We start from the raw sequence: 17,012 nt of genomic DNA, 5'->3' as shown, positions 1-17,012 counted from the left end.
AACCAGAGTTGTCATTATGGATTTATCCACTGGAGTATTACAGTAACTGAAACAGTATGAGGAAGAAGTTATTTTTACAAAACATTATTGTTTATTTTTCTCTTTAAAAGCTCTAAAATTACCAGGATGCCGTAGTAGAATATTTAGTATTGAGGTATTAAGTTTTGATCCAGATATTTTCCATTTTTAATTGTTAGTCAGTTGTAGGGAAAAGTAAGTCAGGTTGAAATCAATGAAATATACTCCATCGGGAGGGGAGGGGAGGAGAGGAGAGATTATAAAAAAGATACCTGTTTTGTGTCCAGTTCCATTTAACATTTTCATCAAGGCTCTGTGTTTAACTTACACCTCCAAGCTTGTGTCAAGTGTAGTGCCCAAGAATTGCTGTTTCAGGAGAGTGGAGGGCTCAGAAATCTTTCGTGGAAATTATCAGTCCCGAATGAGTCCTCCAGCACAATACAGAATTGAGTGATTGTTTTAATTTTTTCATTTTTATTTTTTTAAGATCTGTTAATGGTAAACTCTTTTCTGGCATCTCAGCTATCCCATGGGGGCAGGTCAGGATGAATTAGAGAAATATAATGGGAATCCATGTCTTGTTCTTCATTCATCCATTACAAAGGTGTGCAAAATGAATGCTATAGCCATGGATAAGAGGAAATGACTGCACTGGTTATAGCCAGAGATGAATGAAGTTGTGTATACTTTAAGGCAAAAGCTGTAAGCATTTTCACAGAATCACAGAATAACTGAGATGGAAGGGACCCACAAGGACCACCGAGTCCAGCTCCTGGGTCCCCAAAGGACCACCCCCCAAAAAATAAAATCAGATCATGTGTCTGAGAGCACTGTCCAAATGCTTCCTGAATTCTGTCAGGCTCAGTGCTGTGACCACTACATGCACAGGGAATGCTGTCTCTATTTTCTACCCTGGCACCCTGTTCCCCCCAACAGCTTGCTGCAGGGCAGGCAACAGCAGAGAGGAGCTGGCTTCTAAGATAATTACAGGGACCACACATGACAATTTGCTGGGTCATCTTCTCAGTTGTCTGCATAGTAAGAGCAAGCAGGCAGTCTGACGAGTAAAAAGATGACGCTGCGCCGGTGTTCATCTTTCTGCAGCTTCTACTGTTTTCCATAGATCCTAGTAAAATACAAAAGAAATAGAAAAGCTTACATCTGTAACATTTTCCTTTCCTGTGTGTTCAGAGTTCAGTATATTAAAATCCATTCAGGAGGGTGCCACTAAACAGCTGACAAGCTGGTGACAGGGGGCAGTGTGGTGGCATTAGGAAACCACATGCTGACAGAATAACAACACCACACTGACCCAGGGACAGGGGAACGTGTTTGTGCAGCATCCATCATCTTCTAGGCTGCATGGACAGAAGGGACTGCCCTGCCTGCAGGAGACCTGTTTGGGCTTTAAATGATTGCTTTTGTTGGAAATACTGTAGGGCAGAAACTTCTCTGTGACACTGCTCAGTGCAGGAGCCTAAGTTTACAGCCATGTGAAAAAAACACAAGAATGTGTAGTGGTAGCCCTTAATGAACTCTCAGGAATGCTGTGGAGCATTTCTTTTGGAGTTTCAAAAGATTGTGTGTAGATGTGCAGTGCCCAACTGGCTCCATCCAAGCTTAGGCAGGAGATCCCTATCAGAGACAGAAGGATAAAATGGTTCAAAAAATAAGGTAGTTAACAAATTCTTTTGCATGACTTGGGCACATCCTAAGTCCTACTACAACTCTGGAAGTGGCCAGAGCTCTTGTACAAGTAATATATATCTCTATTAAAAAACAACAACAGCAAAATCTCAGTTTGTTTACAATAAATTTCTAAAATGAAAAATTAAGCTTTTTTTTTTTTTGAAGTGAGAATTTACTGGAGGATTATTTAGTAAACTGGGTGTTTTTGCAAATAATTTTGTTGTGGTTAACGTACTTTTTCAGATGAAGAATGGTGTTGTTGAATAATTTCTTGACTTTTGATGACTTTTTTGCCTTTTAATTGGTATTCAAAACGTATTTATTTGAATAAGAAATGCTGTCCAAGAGTTACAGTGATATTGACTCTCCTTTCTGTTCTAAAGAGTGACAGAGCCAAGTCTGGGACAATAAGGAGCCTCCAGTTAGCATCATGCTGGATTGATTTAATTCAGACAGGGATGCTGCTTTTCTGAATTCAACTGCATTTATCTTCCTGCTACCCTAATCCACAGAATTTTACTTTTTCACCCAAATGAAGAGGGGTGATCTGTGTACGCTCCCACATTTAAATGTAGTTTCATTGTGGATTAGCTGACCCAAAAATGCAAGTATATCAAAACAGGAAGTCTTTGGTTATGTAAATGCAAGTCTATCAAAAAGGGGAAAACATTATTTAAATTTGTCTTATTAATGGGAATGCCACTTGGCTACCACATATCTAAGTCTTATAGGAGCCTGAAATGCTTTCATGTTGTTTCTGCATATGAATTTCACTGGTGACACACTTAAAATAGCCTCCAATAGTATCTGCAGCATTAAATTGTCATAAAATAAAGGAGAAGTTGGTATGGAAAAAAAAAAAAAAATAGGCTCCTTACCTTTCAAAGGTCTGCTTTGCTGGTTCTTTATTCTTTATTCTGTTTTGTTTTTTTCTCCTGTTTTCCTCCCATCTGAAATTAACAGTAGCTGTAATGAATGTGGTTCAGCTGGATGACAGCAAGCATAGTGATCCGCTGCCTTTTTAGTGTTTTGCTGTGATTACCTGGAGAAGTGGCTGACTCCGTTCTCCATCCGCACTCAGAAATTGGACCTTTGGCCTCCGCTCTATTTTGCTCTGGTTATTATCTTTCAAGATGCATTTAATTGCAATGGTAAAATATGAATGCATTGAGCACAGGCAAACCAGTCTAACACAAAAGCCCTCTCTCATTACAGTGCTCTCGGGCCTCAGTTATTCTTCTAATTCCAGATGAATTACTCTAGGTCTGCCCACTGTAACAAAAGTACACATGATGATGAGGCTCTTCTCAAGAAGTTGGTGGCAGGTTGCATAAAAGAAATTAGTGCTTTTCCTGATGAAGTTTTATCTGGAGAAAATAGACATGCCATTGAAGCTGATATGCCAGTGTAATGAAAGATAAACTTCATACAGAAGAGGAGATGAGGTTGGGATTTCTAACCTCTTCTTTCTTTCCCTAAGCTCCCCAAGGTTTCATTTCCTGCTGCTGTTCACTCTTGGCCACTAAGCTCAATAATGCTTTTAGAAATGATTCTGCACTTTTCTGTTTGATTAAATACTGAGAATAAGTTTCAGTGTTTGTCAAACAGTGACCCTTGAATTTAAATAGCTTTCTGTGGACACTGCAACATGACATCCTGAAGTTGTTTTTATTGTTATTATTGTTGTTGTTGTTATTATTTAATTAGCTGCTTGCCTTGATGACTAAATAGAGTTTTATGTACACAGAAAATTTTATTCTGTGCTCTGAGACCACCATGGGGATACAAATCCCAATCTGTACTGCAAGGAGCTAACAAATTCAGTTTATTCTTCTCTGATTGCATGACTGCATTGCACTCAAGTTGCATAGGTCAGCCACTGATGCCAGCCTACAGGGAAGTATGTGGTAAGAGGCTCCAACGTTGTAGTTAAGAACTATGAATAGTATAATTTGGAGAGAATGCTAAATAAGTGGGTTCAGTTTTGCTCTACAAAAGTGAAATGTGAGATTTTATTTCACAGGGATCCAAACAGAGATAATCCAGAAATTGTTCCCTTTGTGAACCAAGACCAAGGTTTGAAATCTTAGTTCCTGAAGGAAAGTAAATTATCAAACTGGAATTTCTCCGAAGGCAGAAGATCTGACTTCTGCTTCAGCCTGATAAACAGCATCTTCATTTTGCAGGAGGATTATGGAGATCAATGTGTCTCCAGTCCCTTCTGAAAAAAAAAAAAGAAAAAAAAAAAAAAAGATGTAATTGCAGATGCCATCCAACTACTATTTGGCAACATCTGGCAACACAAAAATCCTGATTTAAGCTTCCACCATAAATTTTATCTTTGCTTTTTCCCATTTCAGAGCACAATATCCACATTATGTATATTAGCTCTCACTTATATATTTGCAAATTTTCCTTTGCTTTTGTTCCCTTTTTTCTTTCCTCGTATAATAAGAGCCTTCGTAAGGCTGCTTTGCAAAATGAAGCACAGCCCTCTGCAGTCTGCAGCTACTGCTTACATACCAAAAGTGCAAAAATTGTTAGAAAACTTAGTATTTATATATGCCAAAGTCTCAGGTTCACAGTGATAGGCATAGGACTGGCAGCATCTGATGGTGTTTTTTCCCTGCATAGTCAGTGTAGTGGAATGATCAACAGAGGAGTACGTGTAAGGAGTGCCACTGAACGTACCACATGAAGCAGGTGATTAATCAGTGTCCTTGGTTGTTTTTAGGTCAGAACTAGAGCCAATGCTGCTGTATGCAGGGGTAGAGTCTGTTTCTGTTCAGGTGTTCTTGGCTAAAAGACAGCTGGCAACTTTGTAGACAGAGAATGGTGCACAGTGGTGTGAGGGGAAGGATGGTGCCTGCCTCGCGATGTAGATGCACAGGGAAAGCATCACCACCATGTGGGAACAGGATACTGAGAAAATGGGCCCAGTCAGCATTATCTTACCACTTTCAGATTTTCTCTCAGAAAATTCGTATAATTGGAATCAGTTGAATCTTAACTTAAGATTTCCCAAGCCTTAAATGCTGTTTTGTTCTCTTTTTATAGTAGGTAACACAATTACATATGATGAAATATTTAAAAGAGGAAAAATAAATTCTGTTTATCCTGCTCCTTATTTCATATTTTTCCTTCATGGGGATTCCTTGTATTTCTTTTAAAGAGGAATTTAAAATACAGAAAAGGTATTGTCCAAGAATTCAAGTCTGAAAAATTGTAGTAGTTGTTTGCTGTTTAGTTACAATTATTTTTCCTGAAATTTATAATTTTTTACACTTGAAAATGTATTTATGGTATGCTGGTACACAAATGCATTATTCATCCTACTCTTCATGAATGGGTTAGCTGTGAGAAGAAATACTATTCACATCAGTGTTGGCATAAAATATGTGCATATACAACAGCGTAATGGCTTTAAATGCTTTCCTAGTATAATTCAACTGGTTCTTGGTGGAATCATCGAGGATAAATTTCCACTAATATCTACAGGCCAGGGCTTCAGCAAATAAAAACCCAGAAAATGTGCAGTGATAGAAAATAGAAATAGAATAGCCTTAGAGAAATAGTTTTACCATCTATGTGCTGATGGCCCCTATTCTTTATAACAACTCTCTTTACAGTAACTCCTTTGAAATTGTTCACAAAACCATAAAGTGAAGTCAAGTATTTTTGCCTGGTACCATCCGTACCTCCTGGTTTCACTTAATGACCAGCATAGCTCATGAGTTCAAAATACCCTTATGAACAACTAAGAGATTCGATTTTCCTCTGCTTTTGTTTTTATGGCAATAGTCATCAGATACTCCAAAACCTTTTTAGCCTCTGCTGTGCTGACAGGCAGGATGCTGCCGGGGGGATCCTGCTGGAAAGCTCAGTTCTCCTTGTACTGGCAGGCAGCAAGGCTGGGGTGGCTGCTGAATGGTAACATGCTGCCCCTGTACAAACGCCTCCCCAGCCATCCTGCGCTGTATAAACTGCATTTAGGTTTGCCACCATCCTGAAATGTCATTATCTCAACTCAAGATGTCAACATAAAGGTGTGGAAATTGAGAATGGGAGATGGAGATCTGCCACCAGTTACAAAAAGCCGTTTCTTTTTTGCTTTTGTCTAGCTCCCATAATTGACTGACCATAAGCTCTTTACTTTTTCTGGTAACGCAGAGCTGGCATTCTTGTTATTCATTTTGAGGTCCAAAGTGGAAGTCTTGAGCGTTGCTATTGGAAAGCTAAAAAATATGCACTTCTCATAGAAAGCAGGAGGGAGTGAGGGGCATAGGTTTTTAACTGACTTTGTGTTCTGAAATTCTGTTCTCCCTCCTCCCTGAGCATTATCCGTTTTTTTCAGTCTATAGCTACCTGTAGGTCTCTGTAGGTGCAAATCTATACAACACCAGCAGTGTTCAAGATGTGCTGTACACCAGCAAAATTTTATTCTTAGATCTTTGGTTTGATTTTTGGATGGTCCTGCATGTAGCCAGGAGTTAGACTCAATAGCCCTTGTAGGTCTCTTCAAAGTCAGGATATTCTACAATTCTATGATTTTTAGGCTAAAACAAGGCTGAAGCAGTGTGGAAGATCCATGGACAGGTGGTTGATGCTGTGAACCTCAGAAGATGTATATGCTAAAGACTCCTCATGACCTGCTAGAACACCCTGGTTGCCTCTTAGCAAGACATGATTTTTTTTTTCCTCATATGAAAATTATGAATTGGAGATTGTTCAAAAGTGTTAGTAATGCTAATAGGAGGGCTGAAATGATCGATTTGCAAGAAAAAAAATAAAGAAAGCTCTATTAGCTATATCCAGCTTGACTAAGTAATGGAAAAGCTGATCAATAATTAAAAGATGTCAGCCCCCAAATTAAAGTATTTAGAACCTCACAAGGAAAAATAACTCGGAGACTAGGAGTGAGAGAACATTATTTTAAAAAAGTAGTAATAATAAGGTAAAAATAAATACCTTGAATAGCATTAAAACCTGTTAGGGTGAGGAGTAGTTCAATAAAGGGAATGATTGCATGCCTGGCAGTTGTAACTTACGTTTGCTGTATGGATTTGAATTGCATAGATTTGTAAATGAAAAGGGCAAAAATGCTTAAAAAATGTATTTTGCTGCATGGAGCAATCATGTGTTGAAGGTAGATGGTTGGGATGATTCCATCCGGCTCTTCACTCTCTCTTGCCTCATGTGCTGTAACCAAGACTCGCTGTGATCTTATCAGTGAGAAGTAATATCTTTATGTTACCCTGAACTGTGATAATATCAGGTCTGCTCTAAGGATATTATATATAACACTTCATCACAGCTATTATTGACAGTAAGCAGTTTTACCGCTTTCATATATTCTCACTGTGAGTTGTTTTACAGCAAGGCAGCCAAATCAAGAGAATTCCTCCTGACCAGCTGAGCAGCTGATAAGTCTTTTTACAAGCACTTATGTGAATTCAATGCCATAGGATGTTAAAAGGGTGAGGTATGACAAAAGCAGGTGTCAAAACATGCCCCTCTGCTCTTGTCATCACCTCAAAGGTTATTTACCTATATGTAAAACTACTCATCTCTTTAAACCACACTTTTTCTCAGTTCTTCTGTGTGGAAAGTCCATCTGATCCTCTTCATAATTTATTTCCCCACTTCTGATCTTCTGCTCTTGCCTCCTATTTCCCTCCCTTACTGCCTGCACACCATGATCCTTCCAGGCTGAGTCATTATCCTTTCAAATGCTCCCCGAAAGCACTTTTTTCTCACTCATGCTCTCTATTTCTTAGCCAAGCGGTGCCTTTAGGAAGATCAGAGTAAGTGCACTGGCACAAAATGAAGCTAGTAAGCACTCTGTGAGTTGTGGTGCCTTTAGGATAAGCATACAAGTTGTATTGTTTATTAACAATGAGGTTTCTTGTACCCTCTATGCCCTGGACATTTAGATAGACCTAAACCTCCAGTGAGAGACAAAAGAGCATTCTTAACCATTTGCAGAGCCTGAACATTAAAACAAACCCAGTCCTGCATTAATGTGTCTATGTATTTTGAAAACATTTTTTTTTTTATCCTGCCAATCACTCAGGGTCCACAGATAATACTGCTCCAACATCTACACGAATCCTCCTGCTACCATGTCTACAAATGCAAATAGGAAGAATTCCCTTCCCAGGCCTGCAGTGTCTAATTCAGATTGATTATGCATGAAAAGGAATGTGTCCCAAATGCAATAGTTCCTTGTGCACTGCATCTTGTGAGCAAGCAGCCGGTGTGACTTGCTTCAGTAACTTTTATGTGTAAACAGTCTTTAAAAACATAATCTACATTGTCAAAGACTAATCTAGATGATGTACTGACATTGCTTATCTTGATATGCTGACTGGGTTTTGAATTCTCTTTGGATTGCCTGGCCCCAGATGGCCTTTTTGTGTGTTGTTTACTTTTCACTTAGCTGTCACATATTTATTCCCATTAGAAGTACAAAGTCAATGGGTTGAGGCTGGTTTTACAGCATAGCTGGCTAATATGGTGTAGGGAAAACTCTGAGTGAAGCCAAGCAGACAGTCAAAAAAAAAAAAAAAAAGCAAAGTGATTCTTCAGGTCTAACACAGAGACCAACAAAGCAGGAAACTGGTACACGATCTGGTACAACATATAGAGAGGTTTGTGTTGTTTTTTGTTTGTTTATTTGTTTTGTTTTTTTAGAGAAACGTGTCTAGACTAGAAAGTGAAAACTCACTGAAATAGAAGAGCATTTATTTAGGTCACACTTCTGTTTTTAAAAGCTTTTTTCTGAATACATTTTAAAATGTTGTACACGTTTCATATATTTAAATTAAGAAAAAAAAATCTAGATTTGTTTCAAATGTAATGGGTGGTAAAACATTACTTCAGAAGCCTATAGAGATAATGAGTTGTTTTGGATTTATCTTAATCAAGCAGAATGACTTAGATGCTCTTGCTGTACAAAAGTCTTTGAAGATATATAAAATCCTTCATGTTGGCTCTAGCTGAGAGAAACGCACACTATCTCCAAAAAAAAAAAAAAAAAAAAAACACTAGTTGGTGTGATCTTGTCCACAATCATTCACCGAGTCCAAAAGACAAATGGGTGTTCCTGCCATCTGTGGGAACGTGAAGCATGACTGACGTGTGCACCATCTTGAACTGCACTCTTCCATCTGGATATCCACATATACCCTTCTGCACTTCTCCCTGTGTGAATACCTGTCTTCCCACTGAATAGTTGCTTTACTGGTTCAAAGAAAAAGCTCAGTGGAAGATTAGGGGTGAAATTTAACACTGATGGAGGGAGCTTGGTGTTTCCTCTTGTTTCCTCTGGTTCCCTGAGCAGGGAAAATAAATGTTTCTCACATGGGTTTGTTTCAGTGATGGCATGTTGTTCACAGATCACGTTTCTTCCATTTCTGCTGAGCTGCTCAACCAAAGCACCACATTGTAACAGTCATGGTGCATATTTGGTTTTGACAGCTCCTGGGCATCCAAACTTCATTTTCTTCAAAGAACAGATTGTGCTGAGACTGCCACCTTTTTGAGGTGCACTGACCTCCCTTTGGACTGAACAGTCCATCATCTAAGCTCTTGTTCTGTTTACTGCAGGTGAAATATGGGAACTATGCCTTTGTGTGGGATGCAGCGGTACTGGAATATGTGGCCATCAATGATGGAGACTGCTCTTTTTACACGGTCGGGAACACTGTTGCGGACAGAGGATATGGAATTGCACTGCAGCATGGCAGCCCCTATCGAGATGTTTTCTCACAAAGGTAAGTGCTCGGTGAAAGGCAAAACAGGTCCTAAGAGGAAGTCTCTCTCAGCTCTGGACCCTTCTTTGAAATTAGTGTTCTGCTAAGGGAAAACATCTTGTTCTTGCAATCCACTTCATGATTTCTTGCATAGGCATTTGTTTTCTCAAAGATACAGGGTTGTTCAAGTTTGCAGAAGCTGCTTTAAGAATACTTCTTGTTGCTCTTACTTGGTTTGCTTTTGTTTCTCTTGATGAACATTAGGAGATAGGCTGAACTTGATTAACAGAAAATTGAGAAAAGAGTTGATGCATTTGTTTTAGATGGACATTATTCAACCTTTCCTGCTATAGAAGAGTTCTCTTAAAGAGAAAAGGGTAAACTTGACTGCTGATGGGAAAACTGAAAGGATGAACAAGTATATTTGATGTTTCAGTGAAAAGACCTGTATTAAAACCCAAAAGCATAGATGCTGATCCCAACAGTAATGAATCTCTTGGTCTATGAAAATGAGATCTCTGGACATACTGCTGGTACTAAGTTCCTAGTAGAAACTGAAGTGCTAAATTAATTTTATGTATTGCGCCTTTGCAACATTCATGCTTCATTCCACTGTTGTTTCCTAAATCAAGACGTGTGTGAATCATACATAAAAAAATACACGTGCATCTGTGGTCTGACGGTCTGACTGTTAGGAGAAGATGTGGGTTAATCTCATGATTCTTTTTCATTCTGAACCTACTCTTTCAACCCAGTTTCTTTTTTTTTTTTTTTTTAGGTTTGCATTAGAATCATGTAACAAAATTTTACAGTAGCTGTGAAGAAATTTTTTTAGTGTGGCTGGACCATTGTATCCTACTAATATGCTTCACTCAGGCTCTTGCCTCTGTTTTCAGACTTTAGAATGAGACAGAGAAAAATGTGATTAATGAGTAGCAGTATGCAGATTCAGAGAAATCAGTGTCTGAATATCTGCTCACACATACTGAACAAATAAGGAAGGCTTACATTCTTTGAAAATGTTGTATTTTTGGAATGATTCAGCTGAAGTTTTTGCTGACATAGGATCAACAACAAATTTAATTTCAATGAAGCGTATATATTTGCTTTATGTATTACAATTAGCATTATAGGCCATTATTTAATGAATGCTTTAATATTCTGGACATGACCAGGTGCTGTCCATTAGAAGTCTCTGGTCGGGTTCTCCATGCAAAACAAAGGAGCAAAATTTCTTTCTGTAATCTTTCCTAGACATGCTTCCATCTGCTAGAGGTCTCAGGTGTTAGTCAAGGTGTTAAGTTGTCTTCTTCAGAGCATTACCCATTTAAGCTTGAGCACAAACATTTGAAGATGGGAATTTCATAGGCTGTGTCTCTATTACATTTAACGTACCTGCCAAGTGGCATGGCATGGCGAACAGCTGAGCTTTCCTTGTCTGCCCCACTATCGCTCTGTAAGTCAAGGTGGTTGTATCCAAACCGCCCCTTAGGAATGGTTTCTGACATCATTTATAGAGTTATTGTAGTTCTCAGTACATCGTGGAGATGGTCACAGCTGGCTCTGGTAAGAGATTATCTTCTGCGTCACAGTACTCAGCACCTGGAGAAGCTGATCTTCTGATGCCTTCTGCAACTTCTGGATCATTGGTCTGTGCAGGCCTGACATTTCCAAGAACAATTTTATTTCATAACAAAAATTCAGTGTATTATATTTTGAAGGTGTGGGAAAGCAGAAAGAAGCATAAGAATTTGCACATATATAGCTCTTTTTATCTGAGGACCTTCGAAGCACTATTTAAATATTACCATCTCTCAGTGGAAAGTAAATGCCACTTCCATTTAATACTAAGGGATTATATAACATAAGGGGACTTAAATGAATTCCCAAGGTCGGATGTTTTTCCCTGGTGAAATCAGAGATCGTAGGCACTCAGACTTCCTCATTTTCAGTTTTCTGCTATAGTTATCTGAGTTCAGCCAGATGAAGAAAGGGATTATCTGTGAGATCTTTGACCACAAGAGGGTCTGGATAGATATGCAAAACTTAACACTGCTGAGAAAATAACTTGTTGCATTATCAAGACTGATGGCTGAACAGAGAAATTGGAATTTGCTTTGAGTTATGCTACCTAACGGAGAATTAAGAGATGTATATTCTGCAAATGTCTGTGCTGCCCTTATATTTTTATTTCTGTATTATGAGATCTTACTATATTGCACTTGTAATGATGTCCATAAATACAAATTTACACTTTGAATCTGCAAAGCATAGTATAAGAAACAAACACATGGAAGAGGAATCATGCTTACAAGGTAGCTTACAAGCTGTTTTTTTTTTTCCAAAAACCCTTCATTACCGTTCCTTATGATTACTTCCATGTGGTTTTCACAAATCATCCTTACTTTTTTTTCCTAATGAAAAGGCTGAACAACCTTCAGCTGCTGCAGCCTGCATACTAAATAGAGAGGAAAGTAGATTTCACTGGGTGGGATTAGCAAATGTTCACATGAATATTTCACATTCTTTAATGCAGTAGGGAACTGGATTGAAATATATTGGCATTTCTTGATCTTTCCCAAAATAAATATATTTATGTGAAAATACAGGGCTTCTCTTTTATGAAATTTCATAGAAACCCATAAGCTGCATAGTGTGAAATCCCTAGGGTGCATCTGTAAAAGGTCTGGAAAGATTACAGGAGATTTTGGTCTCGGTGCAGGAAGCATGGGCATGAGTTTAAGGCTTTTCATTATTTTTTCTGAACATTCAGGCCATTCCCAAAGAAACAGTAAAAGAGATAGAGAGGTGACTCACCCCTCATTCCCCAGGCTACAGGGCATGAATTGCAGTCATGATAACACTGGTGAGGTTTAAACGTTTGGGATTTCCAAACATACACTGTTTGGGATGTCTGCTGTGCTGTTCTCTAGGGGATTAACACATGCAAGGCACACAGGCTGCAGTGCCTGGAGCACAGTGTGTAGACGGTGCTAACAATCAGTACACCTGTGTTCATAATTTTACAGGTGTAAAGAAATGCCTCCAGCCTTCAGAGAGAGGAGTGAGCACTGCCACATATTTGAACTGATGCAGCTGAAACTTAGAATTTTGATTATAAATGCAGTCTTGGGAACAGTGAAATACTGGTGCCACTGTTTGCCACTGGCTGTGGCAAAATTCACATAACTTAGCAACTGTGCACATTTACTGTTAAAAAATTAATTTCAGCCACACCAGAAAACACTGTTCAGGGTTATTCTCTCCATCCTGAAGGAAATCTAACATTTTGGAGATGAACAAAAAGTTTTTGATGAGAAGAGTCATGTCATTTAAAGATCAGTATCAGTATACCTTAAAAAAAAAGCCTTTTTTATGGGTACAGTTTATTGTAAGCCAACTGAAAGCACTGCAAAGAAACTGATCTTTGAGACTTTTCTTTTTCATATGCAGAAAATCTCTTCTAGGCAAAAGCAAATGAATAAATAAATAAAAGACATGAGCAACAGCAAGAGGTCGGACTGCAGAAAGAGGTTGGCATTTTGCTGTAATGGGTATGGGGAAGTGGCCAGCAGGGGTCCCAGGCAGCTGCTGTGACCACTTTCTGCCTATTGCTGCCTCTGAAAGCAGGTCCTTCAAGTCCATCCAAAAAATAATGTGTGTCAGTAGCACAAATAATATAGGAAATGCTCTGGGTAATATCTGAATGATGTACTTGTCATAGCATCCTGATGACTTTATTCATGTGTCGGAGATCTTAACAGCTGCATCTGGCCATGCCATTAGGCAGCCAGTTGATGTGCTCAGGTGGGTTGCTGTCCCCTTGCCTTTGTCGCTCAGGCTTTACCTTCTGAGCACTAGCAGCCTCCATGCAGTGTGTCAGTTTTCCCTGTCTCTCTATTTTTCTTTCAAAGTAATGACAGGGGCTTTAATAATAGGAGCTGCCAAATTTCGTAGGAGATCTCGAAGAGGATGTGTCATTTGATTCACAAGGAACCGTATACTGACACTGAGTTTGACACCTATTAAGTCGTTTCAGCCCTAAACTTTAAAACTTCCACTGCCCCCCTGAAGGCATAAATATAATTGCACGCTCTTTCAGAGTACTTCACAGGCTGCCCGTGCTGCCTGCAGTGCAGCAGCAATGGCTTGAGCACTGCACCGGTGGCTGGCTTCTGGCGGGGGTCGAGGAGGAGGTGGTGGGGAAGCTCTCTGATCCCATTCACATCCCCCTTCCTCTGCTGGTGGACTCGCTTGTTCTGCAGCCAGGCAGCGTGTTAGAGGCAGAGGGAAAAGGAACACTAATTTCACACTCATCAGAGGCCAGCTTCTCACTTAAGCAACTCAAAGCTGTCAGAACCAAGTACCACTGAGAAATTAAACCAGAGTCGCGCTGCATTTCTCATATTCCACCACTGACCATGGGCGCTCTGCCCCAATGACTTCACTTTTAACTAAAAGGAAACAGCAACAATAGGGGGGAAAAAAGGCAAAACGGACCACAGGGCTAAGTAGAATGGGATTCTTGCTCATTGTTCATCAGCTGTATTTCCCTAAACAGCACTCACCATGGCCAAGCACAGGTTCCCGGATGCATGAAGTTGTCTGTGTGCAAAAGAAGAAACAACAGCCACGTGCCTCCCGGTATTCATTTGTTAGGGGCCGAGGATGCAATGACACATTTCATGGAAGGTACAGCCACCGTGTGTAGCTTCTGCAGAAACCTCAGGATTTAATTTGGCATAAATCACAAAGGGTGACAAAGAATTTTTGTTTCATCTAGAGAAGCCAGTCATTTCTTTCTGTCCTGGGGGAAAAAATGAAATGGAGATTTATAATGATTTCCCCATGGCGAGCTTTAAGACACCTCACTAGCAGAAAGCATTGCCTTTTTCAGATGTCCAAAACTTTAGAGGCAAAGAGAAAGCCATCATGTAGAGTTTCAGACTCCCCCTTAGCAAATCATTAGAGGTATGCTTTAAATAAATGGTATGTTTTTTTTTTTTTCTTGTCCTTTTTTATCTCATCAGCAAAACCCTGAGTTTTAGAAAGTTCCTGCCCTGAGTCATAAATATGTGTTCTTCTTGTCTCCTTGCTATTAATTCTCTCTCCTCGGGTTTTCATTCTGTCTTGGAGGTCACTGATGTCCAAAGACTACAGTGCAAAGAAAATTACTTCCTTCCCAACTACCTTCATTTCTTTTTCTGAGTTCTTGGGACTATGTACCCCTTTCTTTGAGGAAATTCCTCCCCCCACGTATTTTTTCAATGAAAATCCAAGAGAATATCCCTTACTTTCTAATTTATCCTTTGCCAGACATGGGTAAAAGAAGAGTTTTAGTTTACATCCTAACCCAGTAGAGGGCTGGCCATAATGATCTAATTGGATTTTTTGTGATTAAATACAGAGATCATCTGAAGAACAGTAAGTAGATGCCATTAGTAAGAGCTCAGGTTTGCTTTGCCTCTATTATTTATTTTTAATTGCAGTGCTGTTCTGAGCTGCATATAAAAAAACTTAGAAAAATACAGCAGAGAAGCTGGTAAAATTGCCTACACACACACCAAGAACTTTTTATTCTACCAGAAAATCCGAAAATTCTGCAAATTGGGAGGATCTTTGGACCTGAAGCAAACTCTGAATTTTAAATAGAAATCTTTAATTCTTAGAGACTGCCCTTAGATCATGTCACAAGTTCATATAACTGAAATTACATTAAAGGAGAATGTGACAATTAGTTCCAGATTTCAGAGCAATTTGACATGAGGATCTAGCATTAATTAACTAAGATATAATCACTGTTAAGAAGAGTTAACTTCAGAGTAGCACATAATAACAAGATAGTTTCTCAGAAAAGCAGGATGTTAAATAAAAATCCCTCTACTAACATACCAAAGTAATATTTATCAGTCATAAAAAAATAACACGTTCTATCCTTATTTTACAACTGTACATTAGATTTGCAGGAGTGAAACCAGGAATTGCATTAGGCCTTAGGTCTCAAAACACATCCACCTTCCTTGTTTCTGACCTAGATCCTCTGAGATAAACCACAATAGATCTCCATGCCTTGAAAGTCTTACGTCCATGGTAGATTCATGGTTGGAAGTTGAAAGAGACGGGGACACCTACAGAAACACACTTTAGCAACTTTTTAGTATGCTGTAATATTAACTGATGGGGTGGTTTAAAAGGTTTTGCAGCAGGTCTGAAGTTTATAACACGCACATAATGGAAAATGTATTCATGAAAATATATAGCAGCAACTAGCAGGTTAGCGGGCTTTTAAAATATAATATTAATTGATGGGGTAAGTTAGAGGATGCAGAAGTAGCAGCAGTCTGATGAAGCATGAGGAAGAAAGTCATAAGGGAAAGGCATTAGATCTTCTTGCATTCGTACAGCAATGAGCTATGAAAATCAGAGAAGTGCTTGCCTGCTTTGTGACAAAAAAGCTTGCCTGCTTTGTGTGCTCTGTATCCAATATATGTGGAGAGTTGCTGGACATTGGAAGAGAGGTGCCATGCAAAAGACACCTCCCCACGTTCTCATTTTCCTTGCTACTCTTTGCTTTGCGAAAGGGCACTGCGTTCAGTTTCAGAAAAACAAGCCAGGCAAGCTGTTTATGCATAGAAGTTCCCCATCATTAGTCCTGAACTACCCCAAAGACTAATTGTAATGTGTTAAATTGCTGGTAAACATCACTTTGTGAACTATTTCTTACTAACCCTGTCCATTTCTATAGCTACCTCACATCTGTCTTGCAGAATGACCACATAGTGACCAAAGATGCTTGAGCAGTACAGTCAGAGGCAGTAGCGTTGCTCAACCAACGAGATGGAAGTAACATTTATTGTTAGCTGAGTTGTTCATGTGTTTTAAAGTTTTATAGAGTGAGCGCACGACTGCAGAATTTGAAACTTCTTGGTTATAAATCTGATGACAGCAAAGCTAAAAGTGAGTGGCTTCCCTCCGAGACCTTTCCATTTTATGAATCTCTAATGAAGAGGTTATGTTTGCGGTTAATGCACCCTTTCCTGTAGTACTGTTCAGTTTTTGTGGCCACCTTCTCTTATGCTTTTGTCCATCAGCCTTGAGGGGAACAGGTTTAACTGGGCATCAGTCTTGACTTCAAACTGAGGTGGAAAGTGAGTGCAAAGTTTTCCCAGGAAATAAGAGGGATCTGGCTATGTGACAACCTTTTTGGGAGAACCATAATAACCACAAAAAAGGGTTTAGGTCCCCTACCCTTGTGGCAGTACTACCTGGTGTAGTACTAGTAGTATAGTATAGTACTATCTGTTTCTGATAAAACACAGGTTTCTGATAAAATGAGCAAGAGTAGCAAAATGGTAGAGAATAATAAACCTTTCCTAACCCTTTTTGTTAGTTTAGATGGTAATTGACCTTTAGCTGGGTCATAAAGCTAATCTTCAGCTGGTCCTGTTTTCCAGATAAAAATGAATGGCTTCTGTGTGAAAATAAAGCCTGTTCTAAGCTGAAAAGTGCTCTGGTAAATAGTGAATGTGATGGTATGACAATGTGGGGGTA

The 17,012-nt window shown here is 39.2% G+C and overlaps 1 protein-coding gene across 4 annotated transcripts in view; it reads left to right on the top strand.

The window, feature by feature from the left end:
• Window positions 1-17,012, top strand: part of GRID2 (glutamate ionotropic receptor delta type subunit 2) — a 781,090-nt gene that overhangs the window by 706,494 nt on the left and 57,584 nt on the right. For all 4 annotated transcript variants that reach the window (XR_011808873.1, XM_072037034.1, XM_072037035.1 and 1 more), the window contains one exon: window positions 9,316-9,482. Coding sequence is in view for 3 of the 4 variants with exons in the window: in XM_072037034.1 (XP_071893135.1) it covers window positions 9,316-9,482 (167 nt within the window). In the remaining variant the exon portion in view is untranslated. The remainder of the gene's footprint in view (window positions 1-9,315; window positions 9,483-17,012) is intronic.

This window comes from Anas platyrhynchos, chromosome 4 (genome assembly GCF_047663525.1).
Source record: "Anas platyrhynchos isolate ZD024472 breed Pekin duck chromosome 4, IASCAAS_PekinDuck_T2T, whole genome shotgun sequence".
Lineage (NCBI taxonomy): Eukaryota > Metazoa > Chordata > Aves > Anseriformes > Anatidae > Anas > Anas platyrhynchos.
This window is presented reverse-complemented; position numbering and strand designations above follow the sequence as displayed.